The 16,323-nt window shown below is 39.4% G+C and overlaps 1 protein-coding gene across 2 annotated transcripts; it reads right to left on the bottom strand.

The window, feature by feature from the left end:
• Window positions 1-1,373: 1,373 nt before the first annotated feature.
• rec8b (REC8 meiotic recombination protein b) lies at window positions 1,374-15,287 on the bottom strand. 2 transcript variants are annotated; one of them, XM_037079661.1, is made up of 18 exons: window positions 15,104-15,287; window positions 14,876-14,944; window positions 13,893-14,035; window positions 12,583-12,658; window positions 11,956-12,073; window positions 10,439-10,514; window positions 9,505-9,572; window positions 8,459-8,540; window positions 7,799-7,856; window positions 6,944-7,136; window positions 6,301-6,426; window positions 5,750-5,825; window positions 4,852-5,021; window positions 4,550-4,589; window positions 4,348-4,423; window positions 4,169-4,264; window positions 2,289-2,395; window positions 1,374-1,952 (listed from the first exon to the last, which is right to left on the bottom strand). In XM_037079661.1, the coding sequence occupies exons 1-18, from the start codon at window positions 15,157-15,159 to the stop codon at window positions 1,861-1,863; spliced, it is 1,722 nt and encodes a 573-aa protein (XP_036935556.1). In that variant the 5' UTR covers window positions 15,160-15,287; the 3' UTR covers window positions 1,374-1,860. The 2 variants fall into 2 exon arrangements, with proteins under 2 accessions (XP_036935556.1, XP_036935557.1); XM_037079662.1 differs by lacking the exons at window positions 9,505-9,572; window positions 10,439-10,514.
• Window positions 15,288-16,323: the final 1,036 nt, after the last annotated feature.

Genomic DNA, 16,323 nt, shown 5'->3' on the forward strand with positions numbered 1-16,323 from the left:
TAGAACACACGGCCACTTGTATGTGAAAAGGGTCGCTCTAAGTGTTGATTAATAGCATCACTGTTTCGATGTTTGGACCAGAGTTTCACTGTTTCGGTTCACTCTCACTGCTCTCATGCCCCTTTTTACCAACAGAGACCATTACCTTTGTTGGTCCCTAAACAGAATTTCAGGACCTATCTACCTACCACCAAATGATATACGGACAGAATAAGAGACAATAAGTGGAGAAAATGGCAAGTCAACAGTCACATCAGATTCTGATCCAGGGATGTTTACCAACGGGAGGAGAGCTCAGAGATCATTTTGAAACTTTTTGGACTTTCTCCAATTAAATCTGTTAATGTCCAGGTTTAATTGCTGAAAAGTATGTTATGGCTGCTTTATAGGGGAGGGTCTTTTTTTTTCCAAAGGAATCATTTTAAAAAGCCAACAAAACAAGTGGATTATTTGTTTTCACTAATCAGCCTGTGACCCTGCCTTCACAGCAGTGTGTCTGTAAACACAGTGAAGTCACACTTACATTTTGTCCTGCAGTGCCAGTGATGCAGCAGTCGCAGAGGGAGACGCCCACTGTAAACTCTGTTTGTGCCAGAGGTGACTGACCATTGAAGCTGCTTTCGAGCAAGGCATTTAGCCCTAAACTGTTAGGGTCTGTGTGAAGGAGATGATAGCAGGAGAACACAACAGAATAAGGTAGTCGACCACTTTTAGATGCTGTTTGTATCAAAATATCATGTGGCAATGGAAAGGATATTTCCTGGCACAGCAGCGCAGCCTGAATCACAAGTCGGATCAACAAAATTACCATTCTACTATGAAGATGTGAAGTAAGATTTCTGTTCTGTGACTGCAGCACTGACCTCAGCCCCAGCCTCTCAGTCACAATGAGGTGCCACATTGGTATGGTCTAATTCTTATGCGCACACACACACACACACACACACAGTCGCAGTTCACAGTGCGTTTAATGAGCAAACACTTTGATTGTGTGGAGTTATTGAGGCATGAGGTCAGAGAGGAGTTTTCTGCCAGCGAGGCACAATATAGGGCTGTTGGAGGGAGGGAGGGGCTGATGACTTTTCAAGTCAGTGATTTCTATAACTTTTTCTGCACCACAGTACAGAGTACTTGAAATAAACTGTTGGGATTGTTGGCTGCTGATTTTTTTTTTCTGTGATCTTTTCTATACCACAAGAAGCCTCATGTTTGTGTGATTACTCTGATAATATCTTATCAGTAATCGTAAAAAAAAAAAATGTTCTTAACTGTGTTCAGTGTCTAAAAAGAGCCATTTAACAGTTAATATTAAAGAACACTATGCTATAGAAAACCACGAACCCAAGTAGTATACTCAAAAATAAAAATACCTATTTCAAACATTCAAAGTTCATCAGCTTTAATATGTTTGGGGTTTGAAGGGATAATCTGAGAACATGCAATTCAACTGAGCAGAAACATTTGATTATTCAAGTTAAAATAGTTAAAAGGATCTGATGCAATCTGTATGAAAAGGTACATTTAAAACCACTAAAAATGATTAAAAACCATACTGAAGATACAAATTGTGTAACAAAACCGGCAAGGTCCACATTTTTAAAAATGTCAAAAACAGTATGTGACATTAAAGTGTGTAACACTTCTCAGCAGGTACAAATATGTATAAATTAAACCATATGAATGAATTGAACGAAAAGAACCAGATTAAAAAGGGTAAAAATCTTTCTTTTAAACATTCTTTAACATCCTGGTTTCATTTGATGATCTCATAGGTTAAAAATAATGTATTATATTAATCAATACAAATGTCATTAACTGTGCCTAAAGGACTACAGTGTTGATAACTGTACAAGTGTATGTTCAGGCAGTCATCCTGAGGACTGCAGGGTTTATGGTGATGTTACTGTAGGGTTCATTCTGTTGTGCAGTCACGTGTCCTGCAGACAGCAGCTCTGAAGAAGAGAAACAGCACCGATTAATACCATCAAAGTGTTTCACTGAATGCTGCTGTGAGGGTTGGTGAAGAAGGCTGACTAAAGCTCGACTGAAGCAGCATCAAAGTGCATCTTTCACTGACAAAAGTTTCTCAAGTGTGCAATTTAATAAACCCATTGTTTTTTCCAGTATTTCAATGAATAAGTCTGTCATTTTGTCTCTTCATTTTAACACTGATATCTCATTATTCCAAAGATCTGTGTCACAATTAAATCAATTCCCAGGTCATCAGTGCTATAAAATGAAGAACTGGAATAATAATGGCGTGTTTGGGCTGCGTTTCATTTCCTCACCCAGCAGTTTGTAGAGGGTGTGAGCTGCAGTGTTGCGGTCAGCCTCTGGTGGCACTAGAGAGCCAAAGGGGACTTCTCCAAACCTCTGCAGGCTGGAGGCGATCCAGCTGGAGAAGACAAGCAGTGCATGGTAGGATTTAATCTGAAGGACTGATACGAATACGTCTGGATTGATGGTGCAACATTTTTGTTCCGACAATTAACACAAATAGACATGACTTTTTTCATGCCAAAAGATTGTGACATTGATATTTCTTTCAGATTTTTTCTGAATTAAATTGATAATGGGGCGGACTGTGTGTGCATTATGACAACAACACTAAAACTTTCCACTGAAATTATTATAGAGGCATTATCACTGTTGCTATGGATTCAACTCCTGTTTAGACAACTGAATCCAGTTAAAATCTTATAAAAGAAGTTCAGGGCTTCACTCGTACACCACTGTAATGTGACTCATTTATAAAACAAATAGTGAAAGCAATCAAACAAACTGTTTCATATCTAATTTGACACTTATTGACCAAGTCTATGATGGTTTCAGTACATTTGTAGAGGAGCTATAAAGCGCAATGTGTCTGTCTGAAATTCATTCTACAGCTGCTATCTAATTTGACTTTCAAAGCAGATGACAGACAACTTAAGATGTAGAACAACCTGTGACGCTGGAGGCAACAAGTGTTTCTTCCAAACATCAACAACATCCCCATGAAAGAAAAAATGACTCTATATATGCTCAGGCTCCATCTTATACACATTTACACAAGACTGAAAGTCTCAAGAACATTCGAATGTTCCATCTAAGTTATACAGAGAGGTGACGTCCTGCCCCTGACGGTGCAAAATATTGGTGTAAAATATTACCAACACCAACATGGCTGTCACCTCGGCAAAGACAAAATATTATAAAGGTGAAAATAATAAATCTGGCTGCATTCACAGCTGCAGTTATATGAAAGGGGAACAAATAAGTTATGCGAGTGAGCTCATAAACGGGACTGACTATATGGTTTCAGGTTTTTACCTTTATTAATAGTAAATTCCCTTTTAAATTGACAAACATCATAAGATTAATTCATGGCACACTTAAAACAGGAACAAAACATTATTTGTTTTCTGCCATTCACAACTACGCAGAATTCTTCTGAAATAAGGTCCCGTGGTGATAAACTGGAAGGGCATAACTTTGCTTCTCTTGTCAATGAAAGAGGAATGTCAGTTATGATGTGAATTAGAGGTCAGTGTAACAGTGTTATGCAGAAGGACTAGGTGCTAGCATTGTGGACGTTATTTCTTCAGTATTTCTTGATTAGAGATTCCGATTAATTCTGATGAGGCACTATTCTGACTGGGCTATTCTTCTGATTGTCAGTGTAATATGAGGGCCCTTATTAAGGCGGCTAGTGAAACCAGAACTTGTCAACATCTGAAGGGGAAACTGTAGCAGAAGACAGCACGTGACCTCTAAAAATGGCCAAAGTCTACCTTTACTCAGATAAGCACTGAGTAGAGAGTAACATTCCATGTTGCCTCAGGAAAAGTCTAGCAACAATGCTGGAATCTGGAGTTTCAACTCAGGGGAGTAGCCGTGCATTAAAGTAGAACTGGAGGCTTGCAGCATCAATACAGAGCCAAGAACAAGATGGGTCAAGATGGACAAAACATCTCCAAGAATGCATTCCAGTATATTCTTTAATCCATGAATCAATTCTCTGAACCCCAGATTATCTTTGAGAATTCATATCCAGCATGTAAATAACCAGCAGAGTTCTCACATGAAATTTATGCAAAAGGCAGTCTCATGAGCTTCTTAAAGTGGTGGTCGACCTAGGTGTGTGTTTGTAAGCCTGTGTGTGTGTTGTGTATATTGTATGAAGTACCTGAGCATGTCCCTGCTCTCTGCCTGTGCCTCGGGCATCTCGATGTTCTCCTCTACAATAGGCTCCATTGGCAGCTGGGCCTCTTCTTGTGGAGACCTACACACAAACACACACACACCTACAGTGATCTGTTTCATTACCCATCTATCTGTCTGTCTGTCTGTCCTTCTGAGACTCACCATCTGCTGACAGGAGTGATGGCATCGCTTACAGATTTGTCCTCTTTCGACATGTCCAGGATCATGTCTAATGCAGCTGTTTACACACAAACAGAAAGAAACACATGATGAATGACTGGCTGCTTTAAAAAATGATGTTTGTGGTCCAGCCAAAACATATTGTGCATAAAATGTGTGTGAGAATGAGTGGAAGGATTCTTACATGAGCCGTCTGCAGGCTGCAGCCCTGACTCACTGGACATCTGAGAGAGAGAGAGAGGGAGAGCGAGGCAGGGTTTCATGAAATAGAAACAAGGTTTGTAATCTAATTTGTCTCACCACTGAACTGAACACTGAGTTGGCAGTCTACCACCGCAGGCTAGCTGGCTAATGGATAACCTGTATTAGTATAGCCACAGTTTCATAAATTCCTCCTCAGATTTTAACATGACCTGAAACTGGAGTTTGGTAAATACATCTCAATATAAGAAGAATATCTCTTAATATACCTCCACACAAACCCACCTCCTTCATGCTTGAGTATTTCCTCTTCCTCTCCGTCCTCAGTATTTCTCTGTCCTGCTCTGACTCCTCTTCATCTTCCTCCTCCCCTCTCTGTTCATCCCCGTGTCCAGGCGGGACAGCAAGCAAGGCATGCTGCTTCCATAGTGCCTGGAGTTCCGCATCAATATGGGCTGTGGACGGGTCAAACGGTGGGTTCTGTTATATCTTTGCTCTTCGAAGGAGGACCCAAATGCAGGACACCAGCTGAAAGCTGAATCCAGACAACGAAGCAGACAAAAATGGAGGGAGCAAGCTGACAGAAGAGAATACATAAAGTACAAGCAGTGATACTGACAAGTGACACGAGCAACAAACTCAGACAACCAGACAGCTGAAAGAGGGAAAACACACCCACTAAGTATAAAACAGACTAAAGAACTAATGAAACACGGAGGGAGGAGGAAGGAAAAAGAGACACATGGACATGTTTTTTTTAAACATAAAACAGGAGATAAGTAAACTAAAACCCAAAACCATTACAGGTTCCAGTTGGTATTTTGTATTTTCCTCCCCACAGCTGATGTGAAGGGTTTTTGGAAATCTGGTACAACTCAAATGCTCCTGTAAAGTGCTGTGATCAATAATAATAAAGGTGGTTGCTGCTAGCCTCTGTAATATGTGTCTTTCAGCACTATACTTTCTGTTTAACTCTGCTTCAAGTTTGTCTGTTTTTATTTATCAATCACACACATATCAAGCACATTTTGTTGATTAGCTTTCTGTTTCTTTTTGTTTTCCCTCTTATGTACTTTTTACTAATACTTCAGAATTGTTACATCCGACTGTATTTTCAGCTGCGAGATAACTGTTAATGATCAGTAAATAGATGCATGAGTGAAGTGTAGCACTTGGCACTGACATCCACAGGGGGCATTGAAGAGCTGAGCAGGAATAGCACGCTTAGTCAAGGAGGGCAAGTCCAGCAACACTTCGGACTGAAAGGAAGAACAAAATATTAGCTTGATGGTACAGCTTACGCATTGTTTAGTACACAGAGAGAGAGAGAAGGGGTAAAAGCCAATGTCAGTGTCTAAATGGAAATTAAAGACACATGGAAAGAGGGAGGGAGGAAGAAGAAAAGAAGGAAGGAAATAAAATCAATGAGAACTCTCCCATTGGGCTTTGAGAGCAGGGAGAGAAGTGGAGAGCTGGAGTTGAATTAACTGAAACCCTGGTGAATATATACTTTGACTGAAGGACTTTGATTACCGAATGGCAAATACTGAATTCAATTGGTAGTATATACATCCATTGGTTTAGTGTGTGTGGTTGAGAGAGAGAAAGGGGCTGATATATGTGAGATCAAAGAAAAATAACCCCAGGGTGCAATACTGAAATATTTAAATAATGTAAATATTGAATTTTAAGTCAGTGGATCTACTTCAACACATAAATTGTGTGCTCCTGTACCAGGTTGAGCGTCTCGGCCAACGGGTTTCCGATCTGTTCCTTCATCACTCTGTCAGATATCTGGACCTCAGGGTCTGCAAAGACCAGCTGACGCCTGCGACCCCCACCAGGTTTCCTAACAGCCACCTGATGGAGAAGAAACAGTGAGAAACACACAGCTTTAATGTAGACAGGACTGGATCTATAAAAGGGACATCACATTCCAGCACACTGGAAAATATGAATCTATGTGTTGACACACCCATGTGTCCTTTCCATTAGATGTTTCCAAAACGAAACAAGCTACTCATGACTCACTTTGTGGAATGTAAATTAAAGTTGACAACAAGTGTCACACCAGTAAAATGCTTTGTCACTGTCACCTGTGAGTTTCCTACAGGTCAGAATTTGGACAATAGGTTTTAGTTTCATAATGGATGTAGAAATACACCAAACTTGGGTGTGATGGTTTGTATTTCCATTCAGGCGAGCAGGGATGTAATTAAGGAACTAAGGTTAGTGAAAATGTTTGTCTCTGGTAATGACCATGTTTAGTTCATCTCAATTACTTGTTGCTAGTACCACCAGTCGACACATACTACTACTTTTACTACAAACTACTTCTGATCAAATTAGTGAATAGGCGGCATCACCTATGTCTCACCTCCTCATAGGGACTTTCTGTTGCTCTGTCTCCCTCTTTCACAGATTCCCCGGAGGGTGGAGTTGGCATGGCAACCTGCAGCGGAGTCAACTCTGGGGCAACAGCAGCCAGAGGAACCTCCAAAGGCTGACCCGTCTCTTCACCTAGCAGCCACAAACTGTCCCGATCTGCTCCCAGCACCGTCTCCTTCAGCCTGGAAACAATGACATACACACACATGCCTACTGTACACAACACCAAATGTATCTGCATCTGTTGTGTTACACAACTTGTCTGAGCTAAATATACAGACTGACTGAGCATAAAATATTAAGTCTCTGCAGTATGTTTTCACTCTTTCTTGAAATTACAGGATGAAACAGTTCTTTTGTCAAAATCTGTCTGCTTGTTAACTTGCTGTAATATACAGTGCGCAAAGACGGGCTGGTAGCCTCACTACTACTCTTTACATACATGCACTGCTACCTTGAAATTGTCTGAATGTTACCTGGAGGAACTGTATGTGAGTATCAGTTGAACCAGACTTTATTCTGCATGCTCCCTAGTATAAAGTCCAGGTAATGTCAGATTGAGCCGAAATAAAGCACGTCATTGTCTGGAGTGGACCGTGGAGATCAGAGCCAGGGTTGTAACAATTCAAATATATGAAGTGATAGCATCAATGTAAAACAGTCATCATTACATATGGGCGCTCCTCCTCCTGACATCCAAGCATCAGCCCTTGTCTAAACCAAACAGAGTCTTTCCAGTAGGTACAACATGTCTAGACCCGAGTTCATATGTGAGAATGACATATGACATTTACGTTACGTTTACGTGTTCTGAGCTGTCTAATTCATTTTCTACCAGACTCACTGGTCAATAGAGGACATGGCTCCTTCAAGTTCCCCTGCTGACCGCTGCATCTCCACCTCTATGTAAGACAAATGTACATAACAGAGAAACATTTACACAACACAAGGAAAGTACGCACATCATCCCCATAAAGATGTCCTCTGTAAAAGGCTTATTACAATTAAATGACTTACATTTTTAAAGAAAAAGTTTTCATTTTACCAAACCTCTGAACACGTTTCGACTCTTTTTTCTCTCTCACTAACGTTTTATTCCAGGTGAGATAACTAAACAAAACTGAACAAATGCTTCTGATATATTGTCTTGCTGCTGTCTTTGCCAATAAGTAGGCAGCCATGTTTTCTTTCTCAATTTCTATTAAAGCAGGGCAGGCTCTCCCAAATTTGAAATGATACCTCTCTATTCTCCTCCAAAATGAAACAGTCTCCTGAAAATAAGCTTTTTCTCACTTGTAGGAGCGAGAGCACTCAGAGAGACAGAATTGCTTTTTTTCAATTATAGCAGTAGCACAAAGGATTTGACCTGGCTGACTGGTGCAACACACAGAGAAACACACGGTGGGACAGCAAAACTTGCCAGATCCTTCAGGTACAAACCTGCAGAATGATATCTAAACATAAAGATATGTACAGTATGTGATACTTATACACAAAGACAGACCTCTACGGAACTGGTCTGGTTGATCCATCAACAAATCAATCTCTCTGGCAGTGGCTTCAGGGAGGTCATCTCCTTCAAAATACTGATACGTGAAAGAGAGAAGCCATACAAGGACAAGATGAAATAATAAAGAGATGGGGATACGAAACAAACAGAGACTATGAGGTTTGGACTGTTTGGTGTCCACAGTGTTAAATAATGTAAGGAAAGTGATATAAACACTGCAGGGATTCCACAGCAACAACCAAAACAGAGGGATAAACAAAGATGTGACTAAATGTTCGCATGCAAAGCAAAAGTCAACCCTAGGGGCTGACGAGGGGGGATGGAGGACAACCAAAAGTGAGCCACACATCTCTGCAAACAAACTGTGATTGCAAGATGATGTAATTAAGTCAGATCTTATCAAGCCAAAATGGACCTCATCAGCTGATCATGCTTTTGAGGGAGGAGCATTATCAGTCCCTAAGTGACAGAATGAGGAGGCTAATAGTGTGTGGAGGTACTGCTCACTGTAGTGAAACCTGGCTGCATTTTATGACAAAGAGAATAAAGCTTTGCCTTCCTTTAAGTACTGTGGACGTTGAAAGGTGAATTCAGGACAGTCACTGAGGCAGCAAGTATTTCATGTCTACTGCCTTCCCCACACCATTAACTTCAGTGTATTTAGAAATGTAAAGGATTTCTTTCAAGGGAAAAAATGTTTCTCATAAATTTGTTCTTTTTTGGCAAAAACCTCACATAGGCCCCACAGGATTTAGTTCAATTAAATAATAAAAAAAAACAACAAAACATCATTGCCACATACAGACTGGACAATATACAATCTGCACTGGCTTTAATGCCACTTCATCATCACACAGCGTGCTGCAAAGAGTGACAGGAGAGACAAACAACCAATCAGCTAGATTGTGACAAAGACCTTAACCAAAGCAGTTGTGGGCACACGGTCCACATCCCAGCTTAATGAATCACCAGGATGCCTGTTGTGCCTAAAAATGATGACTGGGATGTTTACTCTGACTGGACTGCAGCAAAGAGTTTACCTCAGCAGCGGTGATGAGCAACTGCTCCTTTTCTGTCATGGTGATGGCAGCTGGTCGTGACCTGAGACCTGGTTTAATACAGCAGGATAAATTAGGGGCCATAAACATTTGTGGCACATGAAGGGTGTGGGATGTGTTTGTGGCACTTGAATTATGGCTTTAGGGAGAAAAACAGCCAGAATCTGGATCTAGACTTGGCCTTAGACTGAGTGATGCGTTTTTAATTCAATACGTGTGAATAAAATGAGATTAACTCACTGATGACAGAGCATTTATTTATGATTTTCCTAACGGAGGGAATAGCAGCCTTACTGTGCCAATTATTAAAATCTGGAACAAAATCCACTTATGGAGTTAATTAACTGACCCATTTGTAAAACCTCTAAAGATAAATTATCTTGGCAAACATGAAAAATCTTACCAAGATAGCTATTATGAATCCGGATCAGAAAAATCTAAAGTGCATGATCACAGATGTCACAAAGAAATGTAGAAGTATACTGAAAAATCATTTATGAATTGCACAATTATAAACAATCTTAGGGAGGAAGTTGTGTCACATTTCAGATGAGGACTTATTCAAGAGAAAGTAATTACACAGGCGTAGCTTTTAGAGGATTAAAGGCTAGTGAGCTGAACCTGCACATCCTCCCTAAAATCTTTGCTCTTGGTATCACAGACAAGTTGGCAGTGGGAAACACATTTTAAGAACATAAACACAAAAAGGAATCTATGAACTTCAAAGTTCACAGTTCTGCTGGAAAGATTTTATCTTCTAGCTTATCATTATTATTATTATTATTTCAAGCCTTTGAAATGGGGCAGCATTATGAACCCATAATGACATGTTAGTTCTTAAATTGTGGACTTGTAGCAGCTGACCCTGAAATTGGACACAGGTACAATTTTTCAAATGTCAAAGTATCAGTGTTACCCTCTCTGTCAAGTGTGGTGTTGGGACTGGGCACCAGGGAGTGCTGTGAACCTGCCTCTTCAGTCACCATCACTGGCTAGAAATGCACATGACAAATATTATGCAAGACAGAACACTGAAACAGATTTATTTTCATTTCTTGGATGAGTGTGAACCTAATGAAAAAAACGTGGGCAAAATGTGTTCAAACATGAGGTTGGGATTGTTATAAACCAGACTGATTCATAAATAATATGTTTGCTTATTTTTTCTTTTGCCTCTGTGTACCAAAAGGATGATGTTGGTTCGCTTTGGTTTCATGTAGACCTGTGGTGAAAATTTTGGGTCATATGGGTGACATGTGACGGACCTCCGAATATGCTACTGATATTCAAAACAGAATCTAAATATACAGCTAATTTGCATTGTGAAAACCACAATCCACTGAAGAGATAGCACCCAATAAAATATTTTCATGTTACTGTCATCATGCAATTAACACTCACACATGTTTGCCCTGTTTGTGATTTAAGTCACACCTTGTATTTCCACATGGCAATATTACAATGAGGACAAAGTTCAGCCATGTCCGCTAGATTTACAGCACACAGAGTAAGAGTTATATACTATGATTTACTCTGAGAATACAAATGATTGTGTGGAGGGATGTTGCATACCCGCTGTGTTAGAATAGGAGTGACCTCACTTCTAATAAGAAAGGATTCACTTGTATGCTCTTGACCGGGAACACCGGGATAGTGAAGATTTGTTATTTATGAGGTATGTGACAAAAAATACTATGTTGGAGAACCCGGAAAAGTAACATCATAGTTAACATCAACCTACAGTATGTGGCTGTGTAGAGGATACAGGTGTGACTGTGTGTACATAAGCTCTATATTTGGACTGTGTGGCACTTGTAGCAGCTGAGCAGTTGTGCGGAATGTGGACACATTAACCTACTTACTATTTTAAGTATGTAATTTGAATATTTGATCTGTTCAATGCTGCATTGGACACAAAGTGTTAAATTGTTAGCATTACCAAAAGAGAAAAACCAAAGTCACAGACAGTCTTAGAGAAGAGGTCTTAATTACATGTTTTTCAGATGTGGGGCTATATCAAACTGCAGTTTGTTTGAGACATCTTCATAAACAAATGTAATATATTGTTGGTATTGGTTTTGTCTTGTATATTGAATACTGAGCATCTTGGGTGATGTTTCCTGGCTATATATATTTCTTGGCCTATTATGAGTCATGTTGACTGTTATCATAACAGTTGTATTATTGTGTCTACTGCTGCTCCTGACAACAACATCCATCCAGCCTGCTCCTATTTACAGAGTGAATAGTTGCTATAAAGTGCAGGCTACCTGGGGATGGTGAGTGTGCAAAAACAAATTTGATATTAGCTGACTTTTGTTGTGCTGCAAAGCAGAGACATTACATGTACGTTACACCCCATGTTTAGATATTCAAGAGCCACACATACAGATACAGTACATAGCTGCACTGGTAGTTGTATTGTTAATGTACCTGGTGTATATTATAAGGGCTGGGTAATTGGTGTGACTCCATAAGACCGAAGAAAGGGTCCTGAGCTCCCTCGGCCTCCTCCATCACGTACAGGTTGTCAGGAACATCCAAGGCCAGCCTAACAAGAAAGTGACACACACTGATGTTACCAACCACAGTATTCCTCACACACTTTGCGTGCTGTGCTGGCTAATGAAACACTACACACACTTAAACATGCTGTTGGTGTCATGGAGTTATAAAGTAATAAAATATTAGTGAAATAAGATCAATGTACACTGTCTCTAGAACGCAGTACGTGTTAAGATATATGGCATCTGCGGGAGCACAAGCACATACATTACCACTGTTCCATAACACTGCCTATCAAACATTTATGAAGTCATTCACATGAAAGTAGCTCAATTTGTCCATCACTCACTCAATAAAATGCAACCCTCTCCTTTTCACAGTCTTTACTGCCCCAAACAATCTGCCTCATAAATATTCCACCAGATGCTTCTGAGCTCAGACTTACTCAAACACATATAACCTCAGCAGAGTTCAGCTTCAAATCATAGGCCTGAGGATGCAAAACACTCTTCCACTGCGCATGATCCAATTGTGTGTGTGTGTGTCTGTTCAGACCTGTCACACTCAGCCATGTCAATGCGGATGTGTCTTTTACAGCGCAGCAGGCGGTCAATGGTCTGTTGAATTTCCTCTGAAAAACAGAGAAGGGTTCAAAGTTTCCAAACACACAACTTTTATTGTAGCAGTGCAGTAATGACTTGCAGAAACAGAAGCAGAGATGTCACATTTCAGGTTAAAAGATCTGACATGAAGGTAATGAATGTTAACATATAACCATTCTTCCTTGTATCCACAAGAGGAGGAGAAAATGAAGGAAACAAGATATCCTAGAAATAAATATTACTTTTTTAAGCATAAACTCTGGGTTTACTGAAATTCTTTATTTCTTTATTTTGAAAATTCACACTGTTGTCTGGACTGACAAAATATGTTCGCCGGGGTGCATCTATCTTATCCAAGCTGTAAACGCCACAGAAGGTTTCACATTTTAAAAGACCACATTATGAAACCAAGAAGACAAACAGCATAAACTTTATGCACTCTCAATTGTATGTGACAGCTTTGGGATTCTATTATTTTCCTATATGAGCAAATGCAGACAACAAACAGTGGTTGCTGTCTTGGCATTGCCTTCTGCTTTTCGTCCTGCATTCAATTTCACCATTTTCAATAACCATGACGACGGCATGATTGTGAATCTGTCGGATGCAATATCAGTGTCAGGGTGTAATTTAAGACTAGATGAATAGAGACTCTTGAGCTGCGTTTGATGATATTGCATTCATCAGCTCTATAGTGGCTTCTAAATCAGACTCGTCAGGGTGATTTGCAGATGTGTGACGAAAAGCACTGTTTTGCTTTTATAATGAAACTGCATTTCTGAGATGACTACATTTTGCAACTGACAGAGACAGTTTGTCTCCTGTGTTTTGCATAAGATGAACAAACAGCATTTTCACATTTCACCTGACCTTGCCTTGTAGGGCTGCCCACAAGACAATGAAGTTTCTTGTTGAACTGAAAATCCTGCTTACTGAATGCATTTCTGCAAATCCTATATCAGAAAGTGCCTGAAATATCATTCCCTTGTATATCTCCAACTAACTCATTCGACATTCCTTCTAATTTCTGTTGCCACAGTGAATGAATGCATAGTATATGAGCTTTATACAGCACAGAGCAGAGAAAGTCTCAATTTTGTGTGTTGTCCACTCATTTTATTTCCATTCTTTTCTTTCAGCTAGCAGGAATTTACAGTCTATTGTGTGCAGACAATGTAGCTTGGAGGAGAGTTATGGCTGATCATAATTTTCAGTTTCTGGTCTCTCTACTCTTGCTCGTTCCACTTTGTCCGTTCCACTTACCAAGCAGGAAGCCACACTGCCTGTGGTAGACTACAACCACTCCATACTGCAGCTGGGACGACAGGTAGAGAGAAAACCGAGGCTTCGGTAGGCTGGGCTGGGGTGGAGGAACCTGAGCTGTTATATAGTCCAAAATGTCGTTGCTGTAAACATTTGACAAAGTGTATTATTAAAATGTACATTGTATTCAATCTTAAATAAGCTGCAGGGGATCCCTAAAAATAACATACAACATGTTTAAATTCAAAGAGGAAATAACACATATATTCTATTTCATACTATTTTAGGTAGAAATGCAATGAAAGATTATATATTCAACTGTTTTTACTTTAAACTCTGTAGGTGACAATGCCTTTACACTCTGGGTCAATCAATGTGTTTTCAGGGCTGATACTGAGTATCATTCGTCAAGGAGACTGACAAGTGATATTTTGAACTGCTATGCATTTGCGGTAAAATATAAAATCTTAGTGTCAGATCTTTTAAGTATAATTAGAATTTATTCAAATACTGTACTTTAGTAGAATTTTGAGGTACTTGAGTATTTCCATGCTACTTTATACTTCCTCTCTACTACAGTTATATGATGACTTAAGTCACCAGTAACTTTGCAGGTTCAGATTATTCAGTGTTGCTATGCTATCACCTGTCATGTGTAACCAATCAGATAGTGTTGTGGTTGGGACACTGAGTGAGACCAAAGAATGGTGACTAGTAACAGAGAAAGGATGATGCCTCAGCACAGATTGCCTGAAAGCATAGTGCTGAATATGGACCCAAACACACTGGTAAAATTAAAAATAAAATTAAAATGCAGTTGTTAAAAGGAGATAGGGTGGTTGATGGTTACAGAAAGTACTATAAAATCATAAAAACATACAACTGATTTGGCTTAACTTACTTTAATCAAATTGAGCAGTCCTGGGAGTGACAAAAACAGACAGATAAGCTAACTTTAGCCAACCCTGTGAGCGTATTCTTACCATGTTAGCTTGACATTGACTTTGAGAAACTCTCTGCGAGTGACCCTGATACCTCTGGTGGCTGCTAACCTGAAAAACAAAACAATTACAAACAAAACTTAGCTGACAGGCTTATCTGTCATGTAACTAGGCAAAGGCACCTTGTCACACTAGCTGGCAAGCTATGTTAACACAAAGGCTTGCCAGCTTCATAGATAAAAGTTAATGAGTTGGCTTTTTTAAACTCACCAAATTGTGGAAAAACATCCTGTTTGGCGCTGGAGGACATTTGGGTAGTAAAACATATTTACTGCTTCTCTACAAAGAAGATAAGTTGCGGAAAATTGTTAAAGTTTAGGAATTTCTTCACTGGCAAATTGATAAAACCTTATCCCTGCCACAGTTTTCCCGCGACAAGTCAGGCTGACCAATCAGGACAAGGATCTCTAATTGAAACTAAACAATAGTGATGCATTTATGTAACTCAGGAAAATTGGAATACTGAGCTTTGTGTAATCCCGTTTTAGGTAGAAGGGAGACTAATGAAAATGAAACAAGTACAGTACATAATTACTGTACAGTCATTATTTGACAGTTATGTTCATAAATGGAAGTATCACTTACTCTGATTGTTGTATTTTCTTACAACTGGGAGTAAATACGTTTAATCAAATAGACTACTGCAGTATCTTTTTGAGTCAGGTGACTTGTGATTGTATTCAGTATTTCCATTATTGTGACTTTACACTTTTCAGTACTGTACTTTTTATGCCAGTGTATTGCCTTAATTTTCAGACATACAGTATTAAAATCAGTTTATTAAGCGTGGCTATGGAAAAATTCATCCTGCAATATAATAAAGAATTTAAAATGAAGTCCATATCAGCCAGACATCCACATTGCCACGGTTGTTTTAATGAGCAGCTCTACCTGGTCGCTGCTTGGAAGTTAATGCATTAAGGATAATCATTCCATAACATAACATTTATACTTGCTAAGTGATGGCCGTTACTGACACTGTGTTGCTATTACTTGTTGCAAAAGAGGTCTTGTTTGTCACCGTCATTGTCCGTTCATTGGTTGGTTGGTAGATGGAGATTATGTTTCCATCTGGATTTTTGTGATGTCCCACTGGTTGGCTGTTGCAGATCTAATAATCTCAAATAATGGTTAAGCAGTTAAGGGTAACTGAGTTAATTGGGGTGTTGGCAAAGATATGCAATCTATTGGGTGTCTTTCTAGAGTGCTAAGAAAAACTTGTAATGCAGTAATTTGCTGACATGGTTTTAATCTCCCACTGCTACAAATCAGTTCTAAACAAAAAGTGCAAAAATGACAGTAGATATCCCTTTACGTTTACAATTCAAGATCTGTCACTTTTACACTTTAGAGGACGAGAAAAGATTTTGATTTAAAAATACTCCAAAATTATTTTAGCACCTAATAGAAGATAAATTAGCAATTAACAC

This window comes from Acanthopagrus latus, chromosome 19 (assembly GCF_904848185.1).
Source record: "Acanthopagrus latus isolate v.2019 chromosome 19, fAcaLat1.1, whole genome shotgun sequence".
NCBI lineage: Eukaryota > Metazoa > Chordata > Actinopteri > Spariformes > Sparidae > Acanthopagrus > Acanthopagrus latus.